Raw genomic sequence first — 20,685 nt, forward strand, 5'->3', positions numbered from 1 at the left:
ACTGATTCACAATATTTATAAAGGTATCCACAGACGGGCGGTGTTTTTGAGGCCAGCGTCTCGAGATAAGCTTTCTTGCTGGCTACCATAAAAATCTTTTGTAAATAAGAATCATTCTTGTTAAAATCCCCTGGGGGATGTCCAAGGTATAGTGTGGGAAATGACATATTAACCTCAAAGCTGAGTGCTTTAGAGATTGTTCTGGACACTTTTCCCAAAACAGCCTGATAAAGGGACAAGACCAGAATATATGAGTGTGGTCCACCATTATTCTACCGCACCTCCACAATGACAGTGGGGTCTTCATTTGTCTAGATTTTTTTTTTAGGGGTTGCGAAATAGTGAGTCATGTTTTTCCAGCACAAGTCTCTCCAAATTAGTGAGTTTGTGGACCGCTACTTTCATTATTGACTGTCTTTGACCTTATTAAACCTTATGTCTAACTCAAATGAATCAATAACTCTGTAGCTGAACATTGAACTAGCCTTTAAAAACCTTGGTGGGATCTATTTTGCAGGTCAGATGTCTAATATTAGTCACTGCCAATACAGATAGCTTGTAAAAGACTGTATGCTGTCTCTTTTTATTAGTTATATTTTGTTAAATGCATCCACGTGTTCCACAAAATCCATCTTTGGGCTGTTATTGTCAGTCCTTTGTACCCAACACCAAAGAGAAAACCATAAAATACTAAATGCTTGACATTGAGTGATATTTGAGTTTAGTGCCTGAACTACTCTTACCAGTGACAAAGTGATGTTTGGCTCATATTATGGTCTGACTGGTCAAAGACTATAAATTTCATACAGCGTTTAGTATGACATCATTATACCGACTTTTCCCTCAACACCCCAAACATGGCTGACGTTCAGGGTCCCTCACAGACATTAAGCAGACTGACATTACATTTGGAATCTGCACAGTATAATTGTGTACCAAGACTCTTGCTGAATGTCAGCTGGGAGCGACTCCAGCCCCCCTACGAGCTTTTATTATTAAGCTAATGGAAGGACGATATGTACGGTGCAGTCCCTGTGTCTGTAGCCCCTGACTGGCTTTATTCCCCCACAATGAGACCTGGATTACCATGTGTTCCCTGACATGTCAAGAAAATTACCATTCTGACTTAAAAAAAAAAAAAGGAAAAAAAAGAAATATTTAATGACTGTGTTGCGCAGGCCTGGTGCCAGTGTTTCTGTCTTTGAGTGTTCTTTTATGCCACTAGTTGAATTTGAATTGGTGTAACTTTAGGCTAGTGTTTTTGTATCGTAAACAGTGCAGTTGTCTTTCGGAAAAAGTATTCTGTCAACATGTTTACATGAAAGTTATTTATGCCATCAGTGGTACACATTTATTTTTTGTGGCTTGGCTCTCCTTGTGATGCTCTGCAACAAATTTAAGCATCTTCTTTTTGTGGTGAGCACTTTCATCTCAAACCCACTGCAAAATATCTAAATAATTACATCAGTATTGTTACAGTGACACAGTAACTGAATTTACACAAAACGTAGAGCAAACATATTGGAAATGATTTAAGAATAATGAATCTTTTAGACTCGCTCTTCTAACATTGAATTTATTGCCATGGCGCTGGAATATACATGATTTGAAGACCAGAGTTTTGGTTTTATCATCAGCTCCGTCTTCACCACTCGAAGCTACGACTTTCCAGATAAGGAGCACTGGGGGTTTCTATTCACTCTCTGGAAACTCATCCCACTGCCTCATAATAGACAGTAGCTGGTTCAAAGAAGATAAACCTCCCATAATCCCTAAAATCATCATCACAGGACAATCTTTTGCAAAGTTAAGACCTGCTAGATTACCCGTTAGACATCGGATGTTTTTCCATATAGACGTCCAGCAAATTTGAAGGAAACTTTTGAAATATTATGGAAAAGAAAATGCAAATTAGACCAATTTCCATCAGCTGGTTTGGATTGAATAAACTGGAGTACTGTGTAGTGTCATCAGACATGGGCAGAGCATCAGTGGGACATTTTGGAGCAAGGAAAGCATATTCTGGTTATAAGGCTTTTGAATTGGTTTTGTTCTTATTCAGAATATGGCGTTCACAGAGAAATCTGGAAACTCATATCCCAGTTATTCATTACTGCAGCTGTTTGTTGTCAATCTTTTTATTCAGAACTTAGTTACAAAAACAGCTATTATTAGAATTTGTCTACATTTTGAGAAATAAACACAAAGTGAACAAACCAAAAGTACAACAAAGGAAAGCAAACATAACAAACACACAATTTAACAACCCTCATCCACCCCCCCACCCCCCATCCCAGGACTTATGACATATCACACCAAGGGAGGCCACATAATTTGTAATCATGTTCAGGTTGAGTTATCAATATGTTGTTGAAGGGGATGTCAAATCTGAATAAACTGGTGTAGTTTATTTAACAATGAGAACTGGTTTAACCATTTCTTCCAGCCATAATTTAACTGAAGGAACTTCTGATTTTTTCCAGAACAACAAAACAAGCATTTTTGCTATGATAAGTGCATAAGATAGCAGTTGATGGTGGTGTTTGTTAAGTCGGGAAAATTGATTTGAGGCTCCAAGTACAACCAAAAGTGGATCAGGTTTCAATTCTATATGAAGCATGTCTGCTGAAGTTTTAAATATGTTAGTCCAGTATGGAATTAATTTAGGACACAAAACATAACTATGGATAAGAGTGGCTTCTTCAGTAAGGCATTTGTCACATTAATTACTGTAGCTGTTTGCTCAGGCACCTGTGATGTTTATGACAGAATATGTTACATTAATCTGATATTAAATTTGACTTTAAAGCTACTGTGAGCACACAAAATAAGGCCTCTTTAGTTAATAGCAGTTGTAGCACTATTAAATGCTAACATCATGTTGTGGATTTGTCTTGGAAGAGGAGATCAACAGGTGAACATGTCCTCCAGATGTTATTCTGACCACGTTGGATCTGTAGAGGGTCGTCATGATGTTCAGTGACTGGTTTTAATGCTAATCCATTAGTAACGGTTGCGTCATGTTTTCCACCAGTATCTGATTTGTTGTATTGTGAGTTTTAGGAACGCTGATATTATTCCTGTTGTTGCATTTCCAAATGATTTGACAAGTATTTTTAAGTTTTTACGTCACTGAAAAACAAAACGCTGCATCTCTTTCGCTCCTGTACTGTAGTGAGATGCTTATGTTGCCACCGCCGTGTCTGTATTTCTATAACATCATTTTGTGCATGTGCAGTAATCCACAACTGTCTGTAACCGGTATCAAATATATACATATAACAGTTTTCTGGATACTATCAGAGGATGACAGCTACAGTATCTGGGTTTTTCCAGAATGATGCAGTATCCAGGATACTGAAATTGGGATACTGTGTTTACATGTGCAAACACAAAGATGGAATATTTTACCAAATCGAACAGTATCCAGGATACTGATGTCCATTAGAGTTGTAGATTCTGAAGCTTTTAGAACCTTGCTAAGACATAACACCTCTATTTTCCTTACTTGTCACCTGTCTAAATTTAACATTCGATAATCCCTCTATAAATAATTGGCTGCCTTCTCATCAGAACCTGTGTCCAATGTGGGATTGGCTTTAATGAAACTAATCTTGTTTATAATGGAATTTGGATTTTGTGGGGTTTTCCTGTCAGGGCGGGATGTTCTTTTGTTAAGGCCTGTTATTGAAGTTTGTCAAATACTGGATACTGTCCGAGAGTCAGAGACAAAAAAAATGTAATTTAAATTGGCACAAAGAAAAAGGCTAGGGAATTTCCACTGGTGGGTGGATGGCTGCTCATCCGCTCGTTTAACCCTCATTTATGAGAAAAGACCAGTGTCATGCCAACAGTCTGCGCTGTCACGTTAAGACCATGTCCACTCCCAGTCTAATGATTTCCCTCTTTTCCTGTACTATCCATCAGACTGTGCTGGTGTTCACAAATGACATACTGTTACAGTTCTGCATCTCTTCATCAATACCACTTACAGCTACGGAGCACAGTGAGTGCTGAATGGTCTGATAAATACAGGAACGTGCAGAAGTCTTGCCCTGCCTTCATGCAGCGAGACGTGCACCCATAATTTGCACCTTTAATTTTGGAAAAGCATGGCCAAGAGAATGTTGCATGGCTTGCTCAAAGCTGTGCCAATTATCAATATCTTGTTCTCTTACCTTGTCACGTGTATTACCATGTTGAAATGTAAGCAGTTGGGCTATTAGAGTGTTTCTCAAAAGGGTGGTACCCTGCATAAAGACCCTGTGTAAGACCCCCCTCCCCTATTTCCAAATTTGTTTTCAGTTGGGAATACTGTACCCTCCTCGGTCCAAAATATTTCTGGGACATGGGGCGCATTGCTTTTTTTTTTTAACGCCCTCCCAAATATTAAACACCCTGTTTTTTTGTTTGTTTTTTTTTCTTTTACACACCCTGTTCCTTCATTTCTGCCGAATACACTGCCTTCACATGCTATAGGAATTATGGTAAATACTAGTTACAAACTCGAAAATTGCACATAAATACCCCCCCCACATCATATTTTCTACTGGGGAACTGGAAGAAATTTTTGATCAAGATAAATCTTCCGACAGTGCCTTTGACTGAGGTATTGATGACTCACTGCTCCTACTGCATGTGATGTGCTACTGCTAATGCTAGGTATTTTGTATGTATTAGGATGAGTAAAATGCAGAGATTGAGTCCTCTACAGGGATGATAAAGTGAATTAGTTGAATTAATTCATATTTTGTCGTGCTGTTTGCATATTTCCTGTATATTCTAGCTGTACACATACTGAATTCATATGTACAATCGTAATCCTGATTAAAAAAAAAAAAACAAAAAAAAACAACAAACCTCGTGGCAGCCTATGGATTTTTCGCCGTATTCTAAATTAAAACAAAACTTGAAAGCTGACATGGTGCAAATCAAGTGTCAACATGGTGGTGCAGTGTTTCCCCCCATGTCTACATGAGTTCTCTGTGGGTACTCTGACTTCCCCCCAGACTCCAAATACATGCATCTGAGTAGGTTAACCGGTCAGTCTGTGTCATACATATGAATGAGTGTGTGAATGGTTGTTTGTCTGTATGTCAACCCTAGTATAAACTGGAGTCATGTCTCCCGCTGTCGCCTGATGGTAGCTGGGTTAGGCTCCAGCACCCCGAGACCCTCCAGAAGATTAAATGGTTTGGAAAATGATTGAAGGATGAATGAAGTTTTTGGATTATTTATGATTTTATCAGATGTTTTCCTCTCCAAAATGTTAGGAAAGTGAAACCAAAGGAGGAAAAAATTACATGACAAGAGAATATTGTGCAGTTTGTCCATGGGATACCAGTTGATGTCCTCTTTAGTACAAGATGGACTCAAGAATCAGTTTGAATACATACCATCAAGTCCCTCATGCCTTATTAACTAATCACGTTACTGAAATTATTTGAATTTACCACGTTTTTTTTTTTTGTTATTCATACTCATACTACATACATATTGTGTGCATGATGAAATGCTTTCTGCGATTTTTGTGTGTCCTGCAGAAATCCTATGAAGTGGCTCGCATTTATGGTCCTCACTGGGTCCATGAGTTGTTGCTCCTCAAGTGGAGTTTATCAGTCAGAACAGGAAGGGTAAAAACTCATAAATATACAAAAGCAAATAGAATTTCACTGAGCCTGTTTACATACACACTGATACTCCGATCATTATCCAATTTCTGGAGTTATCAGATTATTCAAGTGATCATGTAAACAGCATAATCTGATATGTTTTATCAGACAACAGCAGTAATCAGATTATGAGAAATCAGATTACACCTGAGTTTCACCTCAGTATTCTGATGTCTTTCTCCATATATACAGGTTAACCCAGTGGTTTCCAACCTTTTTTGGCTCGTGACCCCCTTTTAACATCACAAATTTGTGGTTACCCCAGACATTCAAAACTGAGACTTTTTTTTTTTTTTTGCTTAAATGTATTTATTTTTACCTCCGCCAAGTGTAACGGCGGAGGTTATGTTTTCATCAGGGTTCATCTGTCTGTCTGTTCATCTGTTTGTCTGTTAGCAAGATAACTCAAAAAGTTATGGATGGATTTTGATGAAATTTTCAGGAAGTGTTTATACTGGCACAAGGAACAAATGATTAAATTTCTCAGAGTGCTCTTCTAGTGATCATGTAATAGTTTGCTATACTATGTTGCAAATAAATGTTAATTTTAGATGACATTTAGTCTATATAATGTATATTATTATGGATGGAGGCAGAAAAGCCAGATGTAGATTACTGCACAAAGTGAGAATTTTATTTTCCTTGGTCAGGATATGTACAGTCAGTCCAGCTTGGATTTACAAGGTTGACAATTAATACTGAACAAAAAACAAGAACTCAAACTATGAATTATGAAAGAACTGCAGCATCTGAAACTGACCACAATGAACATTTGAAAGATAAACAGTACCACAGTGCTTCAGTTTCAGCTTCACAGTTTGTCATGTCTATTATGGATTGTGATTGTCTCTCTCAACTCACCATATATTTTTTATTAAGTTTTTTTTTTTTTTTTTTAATCAATTAATAGAAATTTCAGGCAACCCCATTTGAATTCCATGCGACACCACGTGGGGTCCCAACCCCACGGTTGAAAAACAATGCTTTTAGCATTTCAGTAGACTGCCCATATGTCATATTTAAACAAAAGGTCAACAGTGTTGGTAACAGTGTATAAATGGATAGTTCAGTAAATCCTGTGTCTCAGGGCCCCTTCAGTCTGAGTCATCACACACAGTGGTTTACCAGTGTCCTTGTCTTGTTCTTGTCCCGCAGGAGTTGGCGAGCTGTGGATGGAATGGGAAGGAGAAACACAGTTTGGCCCCTAATGTGGTCGCGTTCACACGCAGGTTCAACCAGGTACATGTCCACGTTTTTAATGCCAGGATTTCCCTTTTTTACTCTCTCCTACTTTATAGCACTTATATAATGTGTCAGTTCCGCTTGATAAGCATCTGAATGTTTTTAATCAAGTTGAGTTAATTACCTCAAGAGCCAGTATCCTGTGGTTTATTTTTATATGAAACATTTGGCCTTGTTAACGGACGGCTGTGTAGTGTATTGTGTCTCTGTGTCTGTGGCCCACAGGCTGCTGCAGTCAACCATCATCCTCATCCTATTTCCACTTTTTAGAATTTTTTTCACCATTATTATTTTATTACAGATCTTTTGGAGACAATCTGTTTTGATACAAATGTATTTTCTTTTTATACAGATATGCATGCATTTCTAAAACTCTCTTCTGTTGTACAGCAGAAAACACAACAGTAAGCATGAAAACAGCCCAGCATAAAGAATAGGCCTGACTAAGGCGTGTACGTCTTTGTGTACAAGTCTGGACATCTGTAACTCTGTTTTGACCTTTTTTTTAAAAAAAAAAATCTGTCCCTCAGAGTGCACTTCCACTGCACCCCATGATTTAGGATCATCTTTGTTATGTGTGTTTGTTGCTATGTTTCAGGTAAGCTTCTGGCTGGTCAGAGAAATCTTAACCGCCCAGACGCTGAAGATCCGAGCAGAAATACTGAGCCATTTTGTCAAAATAGCAAAGGTGAGCATTTAGAACAAAACAAATGCTTTACTGTTGAAACAAATGTAGAAATTAACATCAATTGGTGTTAATGGTAATTCCTTTCCCCATCCTTAGCATAAATTTCCCATATTTTTTTCTCTATAAAAAACAAAATTGTCTGCATTTGAAGCAGAAATTGAAATTGTGCAAGTCTAGCTCCTCTCATGTTCAGATTCCTAATCTGTGATTTAATTTGAGAATTAATGATGGTGAGTTTAGTGGAAAAAATGGGGTGAAGATATAAAGTGGAAAAGGTTAAATCAGAAGATTAAAATTTGATTTATAGGTACAATACTGTAAATGTTTTGGGTGCAAATGTGTCTAGTTTTAAAAAACATCCTGTGATCGATGTTAATCTCTTTATTTTGGTGAAATGAGATGGGATGTCTTTACTAAAAATGACTTACATGTGGGGCTAAAATCATCTTAACTACTGTTAAAAAAAAGGTTTTACAAAGAACTGGTCAAACTCTGACATTCTCAGCCTCAAGCAATGGATAGTTATAGTTACAAGGATATTTGTGATGGAAAAGATGACCGTCGTTGAGATCTATGAAGTCCAGCCTCGGACTTTGTGATGTAATTTGGAATAGCTGTTGAAATGTACGCGGTGCATTTTAAATGTGAAATCTGAAATGAAAACTGATAAAATTCTCCAGAAATGCTTTTTTTCTGATGTGAATAAATGTTTCATAGTGTTTTATGGATGATGGCATTTTTGGGTTAAATCACATTTCAGTCAAATTACAATCACAATCTGAATCATTTTTCTCATCTGATTTGGTGGAACTGATTTCCACCTCTCCTTCAGCTCATACAAAACAACAGTGACGTAATCCACAGTTTATTTTCCTATTTTGATTTTTGGTGCAAAACACAGCATACATTGTTTTACTATTAAGTTACATTTGATTGATCATTTCTGTTCGGTGGAATGCCTGAGTACTGGGTAAAATATGAGTATCACTGCTTCAAAATTATTCATATGATGGCAAATATTATTTTACTCTGACTATGAATTTCCAGAAGTGCAAATTCTAAGATGGAATAAGTAGATGTAGAAATACCTTCTGTCACTGTAGATGAGTATCGTTGAATTACATTCTCTTACATTTAGGTATCATAACTAAGGGAGTATTATGAAGCTGTTGTTTCTACACTTTGGCCATATTTTATGTGTAATTAAAACTTCCATCAGAGATTATAGATGAAAAACACCATTCTCAAATCTGACACGTATTTTCCAAAGGCAAAACATGCTGCTACAAAGGATGTATCAGCATCGTTTATTCAGCATCTCAAGGCAACAAGAACACCCATGATCAGACGTGGATATATTTTCAGAACTAGAGGCCAGCAGCTGTTTAACAGTTACTGTTTGAGTGTAGATTTTATTCCACAGGACACCGCCAGCTCCTTGTAAAGCAATTTCAACACAGAGGCCGTTATAGTGTGCAAACGTCCAGCACACAGCGGCGCTCCAGCTCCTTTATGACACTATATGAGGGGTAATGGTGAAAGCAGCTTCGCTGATGGCACACATCAAATAGTGTTTCTCCTTTTGTGGTGCGTTCAGGCAACGGTAGCAGGAGGAGTTTTTTTTCCCTCAGGACACAATGTGGGATGGAAAGGAAATGTGGAACAATGAGATAATGTTCTGGCAAACGGTAAAGATATTGATACCGAAAATGAAGAACACTTGTATGTACTGTACCTGACCATAACAACACGCAAAGCTGCCATAAATACCGTCAAGGCAGATTTGAGATTATTGAGCAGAGCTTTAACTACAGCGAAGAAGTGGATGTCCAGATATATACGCTGCCAGGAAAATAATAAGACCTCTTCCCATAAGTGTTAATAATTAGGGGCCTAAGTGTACATCAAAACTTCCATTCCATGTGTCCTCTTCACTAAAGTGCTGCATCAGCCATATTCAACTGACTGAATCTGTCTCATCAAGTCCCACCGAGACCCTTTACTTTATAACCATCATAACACGATGAAACAATTGGAGAATAAAAGAGAAAAAGAAAACGAAAACAGAGAAATATGATTTTATCATTATGTTTGGCTGGTATCTTTTAATGACATGACCTCATTCTACGATGAGCTCAATATAAATCTAGCGACACTGATTAATTTTCAGTTTGTACTTTTATTTTGAATATTTTAGCAATGGGCTTCATATATTCCCATCATGTCATATCTTCCATGTTCAGGCTTTATTAACCAAAGACACATGTTTTTTCTTTGACTGTAAACATCTCTCCTTCTTTGTGTGTTGTGTGTGCACAGTTAGATTTTTATTAGACCTTTAGTACAGTCTTGGCATAAAGTTGATCAAATTGACAATAATTGCAATGGCAATTGTTTGTGTGACAGTTAATCTTCAGCTGAAATTTTGATGTTATGACGGGTTATGACGGACCTAATCCTTCGTGCCTGGGTAATTGACAAGCTTTTACACCCAGACTGTTACTTTTCGGTGATATCAGTGAGATGTTCTAATGGAAATAATGGCATTACAAACAAAACGTGCCTAGATTATACATGTGAGAGGCACATTTACCATAAAGGACTTTACTAAAAGTGCTATATTATTATGGCTATTAACCAACAAATATGAATTAATTTAAATGGAATAATTTTGTACTATCTGAGACAAGAAATAATGTGTACTAGAAATATAGTAGTATGGAGGACCGACCCCGCCATATTTAAAAATAAATACCGAAATATAAAAATGGCTTGATAAATTAATTTCCGTACTATTTATTTATCTATTTTGTTCTTATTTATATCTTTCCTTCTTTAATTTTTATCCCTGCATTTATTACTGCATTGCTTTCTATTTACATTTTCTTTCTCTTTTCTTCAAAAGGGGGAATACTGAAAAGGTAAGTATGACTAGGGGTGTGTATTGGCGAGAATCTGGCGATGTGATACAAATCACAATACTAGGATCACGATACGATATATCACAGTATATTATGATACTGTTAAAATGGCAATTTTTTGTTTGTTTCTTTTTTTTAAATGATTATTTCCTTGAAGAATTGAATTATACCAGAAATATGTACAAATACTAAACACATTTTTATTTGATCAGAACAGGATCTAATGCAATATCACAAAATTTTCCTGTGTTAAAACGTAAATTATGTTTTAAAGACATTACTGTTTAAGTTCCTGTTCAAATGTTCATATTCTATTAGTTCATAAATAACATCATAACATTATTTTGTGCAATCCCAACAAAGGAACAAACATTTAATAAAAGAGTGTTGAATAATAAATAAAATATAAACAAAAAACAAAAATGAACCTCCACAATATCTGCATTTGAATAAATACCTAAAAATATCAATACAGTACTTTTAAGTATCGATACAGTATTGTGAAATAAAATATCGCAATATGTTGCAGAACCAATATTTTCTTACACCCATAAATATGACTATGAATAAAAAAATGCCAATAAATTAATGAAATGTCAAATGAAAATAATATATAGAAATAAATAAGAAAAGAGATAAAGAAAATAAAAATAGAAAGCAACATAGAAATAAATGCAGGGATAAAAATTAAAGAAGGAAAAATATAAATAAGAACAAAATAGATAAATAAGTGGTACGGAAATGAATTTATCAAGCCATTTTTTATATTTCTGTATTTATTTTTAAATATGGCAGGGTCAGTCCTCCATGTAGTAGTACCAAAGTCACAACAGAGAATTTCCAGGAGTCTGTGCTGTAGTGGTGGGTCATCTGAATATGAGTGTTGTGTCTTTACTTAAAATTGTTGATCTATAATTCTAGTTCATTTAAAATAGTGTTGGATTTAGGATAACACTGTGCTTCCTGTCCATCATATGGTATGTTTTGCTTTTCAGAAACTTTTGGAACTGAACAACCTTCACTCTCTGGTGTCGGTGGTGTCCGCCCTGCAGAGCGCTCCCATCTTCAGACTCAGCAAAACCTGGGCGGTAAGATGTCAGCCTTTTCAACCGTTGTCTTTTTTTAAGCCGCCTTATCCCTCTACAACCACACATATAAGCTTCACATTATGTCTGAACTACAGGGTGGGGAAGCAAAATTTACAATGAACATTTAGTTGTTTTTTCTCAGCAGGCACTACGTCAATTGTTTTGAAACCAAACATATATTGATGTCATAATCATACCTAACACTATTATCCATACCTTTTCAGAAACTTTTGCCCATATGAGTAATCAGGAAAGCAAACGTCAAAGAGTGTGTGATTTGCTGAATGCACTCGTCACACCAAAGGAGATTTCAAAAATAGTTGGAGTGTCCATAAAGACTGTTTATAATGTAAAGAAGAGAATGACTATGAGCAAAACTATTACGAGAAATTCTGGAAGATACTATTAAAGAAGAATGGGAGAAGTTGTCACCTGAATATTTGAGGAACACTTGCACAAGTTTCATGAAGCGTGTGAAGGCAGTTATTGAGAAAGAAGGACACATAGAATAAAAACATTTTGTATTATGTAAATTTTCTTGTGGCAAATAAATTCTCATGACTTTCAATATTGGTCATACACTGTCTTTCAATCCCTGCCTCAAAATATTGTAAATTTTGCTTCCCCACCCTGTGTGTGTTCAGACGGATGCATGCATCGATGTCATATGATACAAACCAAAAAAAAAAAAAAGATTGTCTTTAACATACCAAAAAATAGATGCTTTATTGTTCTCAGATATGTTTTTTTGTTCCCCGTAGGAGTCTTACCATGTGATATGGTTTCTAATGTTTTTTAAATCACATGACAAATACAGAGGTGAGTTATTGGTGCAGCCAGAGGTTGAAGGGTTGTACTATTTTTTAATAAGTTATATTGGAAAATAACTAAACCGTAAGCTGCGCATAACAGAACAGGCAGACTGAAACCTGAAATTAGATACTTCATCTGGACCCGTTTTGCTGAGCCAACTTTTATCACAGATCTGCTTCCCAACATATTTTACTTTAACAACATTTGGGCAAATATTGATTTCTGAATTAGTCGATCTATAAAACCATTCTCATGCTTTTCAGGCAGGAAATATTTTTCATCTAATAGCAGCAGGTGATGCCAGGGTGGGTTTATCAGACAGAATGGTAAACTGGACTCACCTCTGCAGCTTTCACATGAATCACATCTTGGTCGACTATTCTTGAACCGAGATCTTGTGACCGCTCCTCATGGAAAATGGAGATACCATGTGCTACTGGACTGCTGTGTTCAAAAATAGTTCTCTTTATTATATATGTATGAATAATGAAGTGTGGCTGGACTATGCCACTTTCTAAACAGGACATTTTAAATAATAAATTCTACATCACAGACAGCTGTAAGTGAGCTGCTGTAAACCATTGAGACAGCAGTTTGCTCCTGGTTTTAATATCTGATCGTAATTTCTGATTTTACGGTGCTGGACGTAACGCCATGAAAAGTGGACGCATTTATGCCAAGACACATGGAGAAATGTTTGTGTATGTGAAACAGGAAGGCCGGCTTCTGTTGATGTGATTTTACAATACTAATACAGAGGAAGTTTATAGTATATCAGCAAAGAGCAAAAAGTAATTTATGACAGATTGACCACTCTGGTTGAGAAGAAACCATCTGTAGGATTTCCGGTAAAAAGCTCAATTTTGTGAAGTCTAAAATACACCGATCAGCCACGACATTCTGAGCACTGACAGGACAAGTGGTAATAATATGGATTATTTCATTACTATGGAACCTTTCACTGCATTGGATATATGAGGCAGCAAGTGAACATTTAGTGATGTGAACATTGAACAGTGAACATTTAGCTGATGTGTTAGAAGCAGCAAAAATGATCAATGTTAAGAAACAGAGTGACTTTGACCAGGTCCATATTGTAATGATGCTGAATGGGTCAGAACATCTCCACAACTGCAGGTCAATGGTTGTTTGTTCCTGGTCTGCAGTTGTTAGTACTGACTAAAAGTGGGCTAAGGAAGGACATCCTAATATCAGACCGACTGATCATCTGTGGGAGGAGTTGGACAAATAAATCCAATCCATGGAGGTCCATCTCTTAACTTCCAGGACTTCAGGGATCTGCTGCTAATGTCTTGGTCCAGATTCCACAGCAGACTTTCAGAAGTCTGGTGTAGTCTAGGCCTCAGGTCAAAGCTGGTTTAGTGGAAAAAGGGGAGCCTACACAATATTAGACAGATGGTAGTAATGATCTGATCCCTTAGATCACAGGTGTCAAACTCTGGTCCTCAAGGGCTGCTATCCTGCACTTTTTAGATATTTCCCTCTTCCATCACACCTGGAAGCCACTACATCATTATCAGGCTTCTGCAGAGCATGATGATGAGCTGATCATTAAATGACCCAGGTGTGCCGCAAGAGGGAAATATCTAAAATATGCAGGATACCGGCCCTTGAGGACGGGAGTTTGACACCCCTGCCTTAGGTGATCCATCTCTTTAGATCTGGTTGTTGTCCTTTAGATATTTTTGGTCAGTACTAAACCCTTTGCACTGGGAATGAACAAGATCCGGACTTGCTCTGACTCAGTGATTTGGACGTCACAATTTCTTCATTGTCAGTGTTGCTCAGATCCCTCTTCTTGCCCATTTCATAATTTCTAACACTTCAACTTCAAGGTCTAAATGTTCACTTCCTGCCTAATATATCCACTGACAGGTCCCATTGGAATGAGATCATCGACATTACTACCACTTTGCCTGTCAGTGGTCAGAATGTTACGCTTGGTCGATGTGTGTACATTATGATAGCATTATATCAGCATTTCAAACCCAAATCCTAAACTAATTTGTTTTGTTTGTGGCTTTTCGAAATGTTCCAGGAATCACTATGAGGCATTTTTAGTGGAAGAGAGAAATCTGATGTGCCACTATACCAACACCATTCAACACTAAGTTGCCATTTTTAATAACATTTTACCACAAAGCTCAAATCTGATCTGATCATTTCCCTCTGCTAGTAGATTTTCCCCTCTGATATGAAGTTTAATACATGCATTTTGGCCGTTCAGTTCTTCTGTTTTACACTTCCAAGAAAAGGGTGTATGTTGAAAGGCTGAATTGGTGAAAGTTCTTGTCAACACAGGAACATGTATTTTAATAATAACAAAAGATTTTAGAGGTGATCCAACTGTGCTGTAATGTTTGAGTCAGGCCTCTCTCTGGGGCCTTTTCCACTAATTTAAGTCTTGTTCTTGATCCGGTTTCATTCAGGGTTCTTGGAACCTTGGTGCCACCTCACACACCAGCCCAGTTTTAAGCAGAATAATTGTAGTCAAGAATGTTTCATCAGTGGAGTGGACTCCATAAGGTGTAATCAGTCATAATATGGTTGCATCCACCTCTTTTTGAGGCTTTTTAGTTCTTTTTATGTTTTTTTTTAGTTTTTCTGCTTTTGAGTGAAACTAGCCTTTACTAGCTCTTCATGTAGTCCATCACTCAGGTCACTGTTTTTCGTGATACTTTCCAGTGCTTCTTGAACTGGAGAAGGACTACATCTTCTCCAGGTTGCATTTCATGTCTGCTGGTACCTCATACTTCTCTCTTGTTGAATACCTCATTTTCTCTCTCAAACATTTAGAATATGACTGAAAACGTTGCATGAAAAACTACCTGTTTTTCAGCCTCAAACAATTTTCCAGGTTAACCAGTTAATTTTTGGCCAAAATATTCTGAACAGGTCCAAATTAGGTGCACAAACCAGAATGGAAAAGGGGTATCTGAACAGAAAGTAGTTGTCATCTCTGAATGATGTTGTCACTTGCTTTTACTCCCATTTGTTTTGTGTAACTAAAGATGGAATCAGAGCCAGTGTTTCTGGACACATGGATAATTCACCCACCAGCATCTTTTTTTTTCTTTCTGTGATTTTTGTACAGTTGATGGAAAACAGCACAGCTTGAAAAGCCTTCCAAGTTTCTTGCTTTGTGTCTGAGGGAAAAGGACAAGGTCAAATATTGGAAAGAAACAAAAGCAGACTTTGCCAAATTAGTGTGAATCACACTGGCCTTTAACTCCCTGGGCATGAACAGTGTGTAATCAGCCAATTAGGGGGGTGAGGGTATTAAACCATCTGCATCTGAATATTTATTTTGAAATCTTTCTTTTAAATATTCTGTTTTGACTTTCTTATGTTTGTGCTTATGTAATGGTGTGCAAGCTGAAGTTTCTTCTCAGGAACTTTAGGTATTGATTGAGAAGAAAATAATTCACCAACCTGAGTGATTCTTTGTCCTTTGCAGCTCATCAGTCGGAAGGACAAGGCCACGTTTGAGAAGCTGAACTATCTAACATCTAAGGAGGAAAACTATACCCGAATGAGAGAATACATCCGCTCCCTGAAGATGGCGCCCTGTATTCCTTACCTCGGTGAGTCCTTCACCTCTGTCTGAACGTTATTCCAGTCCAAATGCTTCTGCATCCACTTAAAGTAAGGTTACACTCACAAGGCCATCCAGGCTCTTTCACTGCTGGTCTTATATCCACTTTGTGTATTAGCACAGACAGGTCATGCAAACAATAACCTGTGATTTAATCTGGTATGGCGTTATGGTTCATTCTATTTGAACTGGGAAATTGGGATTTCTGAGCTGGAAATTTCAACTGGAACACCATCTGAGGTTGGATTTCCAGCTCAGAAAGTCAGATCAACTTCACCAACCCCACATCCAAATTCAAGCTTGCTGTTCTGTGCATCAAGTATAGCCCCTTTTACACAGCTCTTCTGTAATGGGAATATTTTGTCTTAAGGCGGCCATACACTGTGCCATTATTTCGATCGTTGCACGCAGCTTCATCTCAAACTGTGCGAATCATTCGTAAGGTCAGACTCACAATTCATGTTCTCACACTGTATGGACCAATGCTCGTATGCGACCTGACTGCTCACACTGTAGGACCATACACCAGAGGACGCACAACACGTTCGAGTGTTGTATCCAGAAATACAACGTGAAAATACCAAGGAATTCGAAAGTAAATAGACGGTTGTGTATTGGCGTGAGTCACGAAATGGTAGTGCTAAACAAAAACCAACGAGCCGCTTTGGCAATATGTGCCATTATCTGTGGGGAATCAAAAAAGAAGAAAAGACGGTGACGTGTTTGGTGCAGGATTTGGTTGGCCAGATGTGGACAGTATGGGCTGTCAATCCTACAGCAAAGGGAACTAGAGGTAAGCTGCAAAAGCTAAACTGCACTAGGCCAATAGCCAGCTACTGTTAGCTTAGAATTAGCTTACAGTAGCTGGCTATTATTGTATTCGCGCATGCACAGTGTGAGAATTTGAGGCACATGGGCTCGTGGCACTGCTTTGACAGTGCGATATCCTCACGAGGAGCGAGCAGGATTTCAAACAGCTCCGTTTTCCTTGCGAACACACGATTGCTGGTCGTGAGGTGGTCGTGAGGTGCTAATCGCTTCTCTTTACCCCATGTACACTGCACGAAGCACGACACATGATTAGAGGCACATCTGGCCCGATCCTAGAAATAGTCGCACGAGTGAGAAATCGTCTCTAAACTCGCACAGTGTAAGGCCGCCTTTAGTCTGGAACGACATCTGTGTAAACAAAATGGTGGGATCATTTGGTCCCACCTTTATCGTGGCTCTGTAGCACCTCTGGATGTAGTAACAGAGCCGTGATAAAGGTGGAATCATGATTCCGGAACGCTATGTAAAAGGAACACCTCTTGTACTGGAACCAAGATGTCGTTTTGATGACGTATTGTGTGTGCGACCCCCGCGCTGGGGGGATTTAAAAATGAGTGTGGGCCATGTACAGTAAACAAACATATCAACACGACCAGAAAGATGGAACTGGGGAGACACCGTGATACATGAGCTGTTGTCACTTCAGGCGGAGGACTCTATCCATGCTAACATTTATGGAACGGTGAAAGACGGGCTGACTCTGGAGAGATTAGGAACACAGCTCTGCTAGGGGTATTTCTGACATGCAAGTTATATGTACTATACACTGCACTGTGTCACCGCCCCTTTGATTCTGGAATGCAGGTCCGCTGTGTAAAAGTCCAGCCTGTCTCTCCTCTGTTACTCCTTTGGCTGTGGAAATTGGTCAGTGGTTGAAAAAAGGTGGGATCACCATCCCACCTTTCTTCTGGGACCTCTGTGTAAAAGTGGCTGTACTGACAGCTGTAGACATGTATTGTACTCAGAGTACAGTCCATCCTCTGTCTGTAGACATGTCCCATAGGGTTTGCATCGAAAAAGTAATATTAATGCATTACTGTCAGCTGGTATTGGTCACTGCTAGAAATAGGGTCAATTGGTTTTCCAGTTTATTGAACTGGAATGGTATGATGCCATTCCCTGTTCTGACTTCTGCCTTCTAAACTAAAAGAAAAACCCAGAATTAGCTTCTGATCTAGAGTGGTCATTTTTAGTTTGTTACAATTAGTGTTAAAGAATCACATCCACGCTGTTTTTCCATTGCAAATCACAAATTACTAGGTTTCTGTTTGTCGGTACGTGTTTGAATAACTTTTTTTTTTTTGTTCTAGAGACAACCTTTCACCCCTTTTCCACATAAGAACAGCATTATGTTTTTTGCCGAAAATGACAAAATTATGCACAAAATATATTCATATTGATGACTGAACCACACAAGATTAATGTCTGACTTTCATAAGAGTTCAGAAACCAATATTTGGTGGAATAACTGTAATTTTAATGTTTCGGTGTGGACAGTTCACACCCATCCTGCACCTAAAACAGCTCAAAAAACAGCTTGTCCATATTTGATGAGTTGCGATCATCCATCTTCCTCTGGATCACATTCCAGAGGTTTTCATTGGGGTTCAGGTCTGGAAATTTGGAGTGGTCTTTTCATTTTTTCCAGAACTGTATAACGCCTGACCAAACTCAGAGCTTGGTGACTGTTCAAAACCAACAAGGCGACTCCTTAAGCTTAAATTTAACAGCCAGTCTATGCCAAAACCTATTCATTCCACTAATTTTATTGCACCTATTCAGTATTGGGCAAAGGAGTTGGAAAGTCTACAGAGCTACCAGTTACTCCAAACTTAATGAAGAAGACGTAGTAAATGGTAGAGCAATGTAACAAGCTATGCTACACCAACATGGCAAAGGTGATATCTCAAGAGACTTTGTAAAATCTAAAATTGAACGTAACTACTTGCCATTACATTCATGTAATGCCAAGTAGATTCTATTTTTGGTACAAAAGAGAAGTTGGACAGATTCACTGCTTGAAAAAGGGTCCATGTCCATCATTAGCTGCTAAATTATGAGCCGTGATCTGTTCTCTCACTGCTTTGTTACAAACATCCAAAAATATGTATGAGTTTGTATCTGTATACAGTTTCCATATTGGTGGTTGGTGGTTTCACTAAGTTTTGGTTTCACCTCCTGCTCTTCTCCATCTCCACCCTCTTAACCCACTCACATGCTTACGAATAAGCGACATGGTGATGGTCGTGACAATCATGATTCTCCTATGGGCTGTCCTCATTTCATCTTGCAGGAAACATGCACAGAGAAGGGATTCTGGGACTTTGTTTTAAGACAAGAAAAGAAAATGCATTAATAACTAGTGTAGAATGCCAGTGCTCTTTATTTTTGTGTTCTGTCGAGTTTTCCTGGACAGTTTTGATTAGTTTCAGGCCTCCTATGATTTTGTGTTTTCTGTTTTTAAAAGAGTCCGTGGGCCTGCAGTAAGAGCATCTGGTGTTTTGAAGGGTTTAAAGATACTTTCTTACCTTCTCAGATGTCTTAGAAACGCATCACTTGAGTGGAGCTGAATCAAATGCATCAAAACACATGTAAGGCTGTACAAGTTTATTGTAAGATTGTTAACATACAGACTATAAAAATAATCTTAATGAAACTGCATATATACACAGAGTACCTGGCACATACTGTATCTGCATACTAATACAGTGACTGATCTTTCAACAGACCAGGAGAACTTTGGTTTCATTTAAAGGAAATAAGTAAGTTGGAAAATTCTTCACTGTCAGTTTTTTTTACTTATGATAACATATTCTTCTTTATTATTGTAATGTACATGAAATACATATAATGGTTTTAATCTTGAATCTGTTTAAGGTCAAGAATCATATTGTTGGATGTCAGCCTAGCTTAGTATAAATACTGGAAAACCAACAGCCTGTCCAAACGGGAACAAACCACTCGTCAAAACCTAAAAATCTCTCTGTTTAATATTTTTATCTGGTGTTGTGAGGGTTGTTCCCAAATGCCATTCATCATGTAGATAAGTGATCTTTAGTTGTTGTTTACCTTGTGACAGGTCCAGCAAGACCAACCACATGTTAGCTCTAGCTCTGTGCTTGGAGTTTCAGTTCAATCCAGTTTTATGTATGCAGCACCAGTCATATCACATGATTACGTCAAGGTACTTTACAAACTCAGATCAAGGCCTTAAAAAGACTTTATGGAGAGGAAACCCAACAAATTCTCCAGGAGTGAGCGGAAGGTGACAGTGGGGAGGATTAACTTATTTTACAGAAGGGAAAACCTCCAGCAGAACCAGGCTCCAATGGGCAGCCGTCTGTCTTCATTGGCTGGAGTTAGTGGATAGACAGACAAACAGGGAGACATGCATGAGGCGACCGACCTCTCTCTTAACTCTTTTTATCTCTAAGTGTTTAACTGTTGTTCGACAAATGCTTTCATTGGACGGTTTTAGTGTCCATAATGGCTTTATGGCAAGTCAGATCCGTCAGTCCAGACTGAAACACATCTCTAGTGAAAGACTGACCCTAATCAGCCACTGGCATCATCAAAAATCCAAAACAGTACATCAATGTAATTTAAGGTATCTGGTAGGGATGCACCGATTCCGACATCGGGTATCGGCTCTGATACTCAGTGTGTGTACTCGTAAAAGTACTCCGATACAGATGCACTGATACCACTTACGGCTGTGTGACATTCACAGTTCAGTGCAGCAGGTACGAGGAGGAGGAATAATGTGTGGGGAGTGTGAAGAGTGTGGAGATTTTTCAAAATAAATGACGGTGAT

General features: G+C 38.1%; 1 protein-coding gene across 2 annotated transcripts in view; it reads left to right on the plus strand.

Moving 5' to 3' along the window:
* Nucleotides 1–20,685, plus strand: part of LOC115429427 (ras-specific guanine nucleotide-releasing factor RalGPS1) — a 140,777-nt gene that overhangs the window by 32,486 nt on the left and 87,606 nt on the right. For both annotated transcript variants that reach the window (XM_030148837.1, XM_030148838.1), the window contains exons 5-8: nucleotides 6,828–6,911; nucleotides 7,513–7,602; nucleotides 11,519–11,611; nucleotides 15,903–16,029. In XM_030148837.1, the coding sequence (XP_030004697.1) occupies nucleotides 6,828–6,911; nucleotides 7,513–7,602; nucleotides 11,519–11,611; nucleotides 15,903–16,029 (394 nt within the window). The remainder of the gene's footprint in view (nucleotides 1–6,827; nucleotides 6,912–7,512; nucleotides 7,603–11,518; nucleotides 11,612–15,902; nucleotides 16,030–20,685) is intronic.

Source organism: Sphaeramia orbicularis, chromosome 12 (assembly GCF_902148855.1).
Source record: "Sphaeramia orbicularis chromosome 12, fSphaOr1.1, whole genome shotgun sequence".
Taxonomy (NCBI): Eukaryota; Metazoa; Chordata; class Actinopteri; order Kurtiformes; family Apogonidae; genus Sphaeramia; species Sphaeramia orbicularis.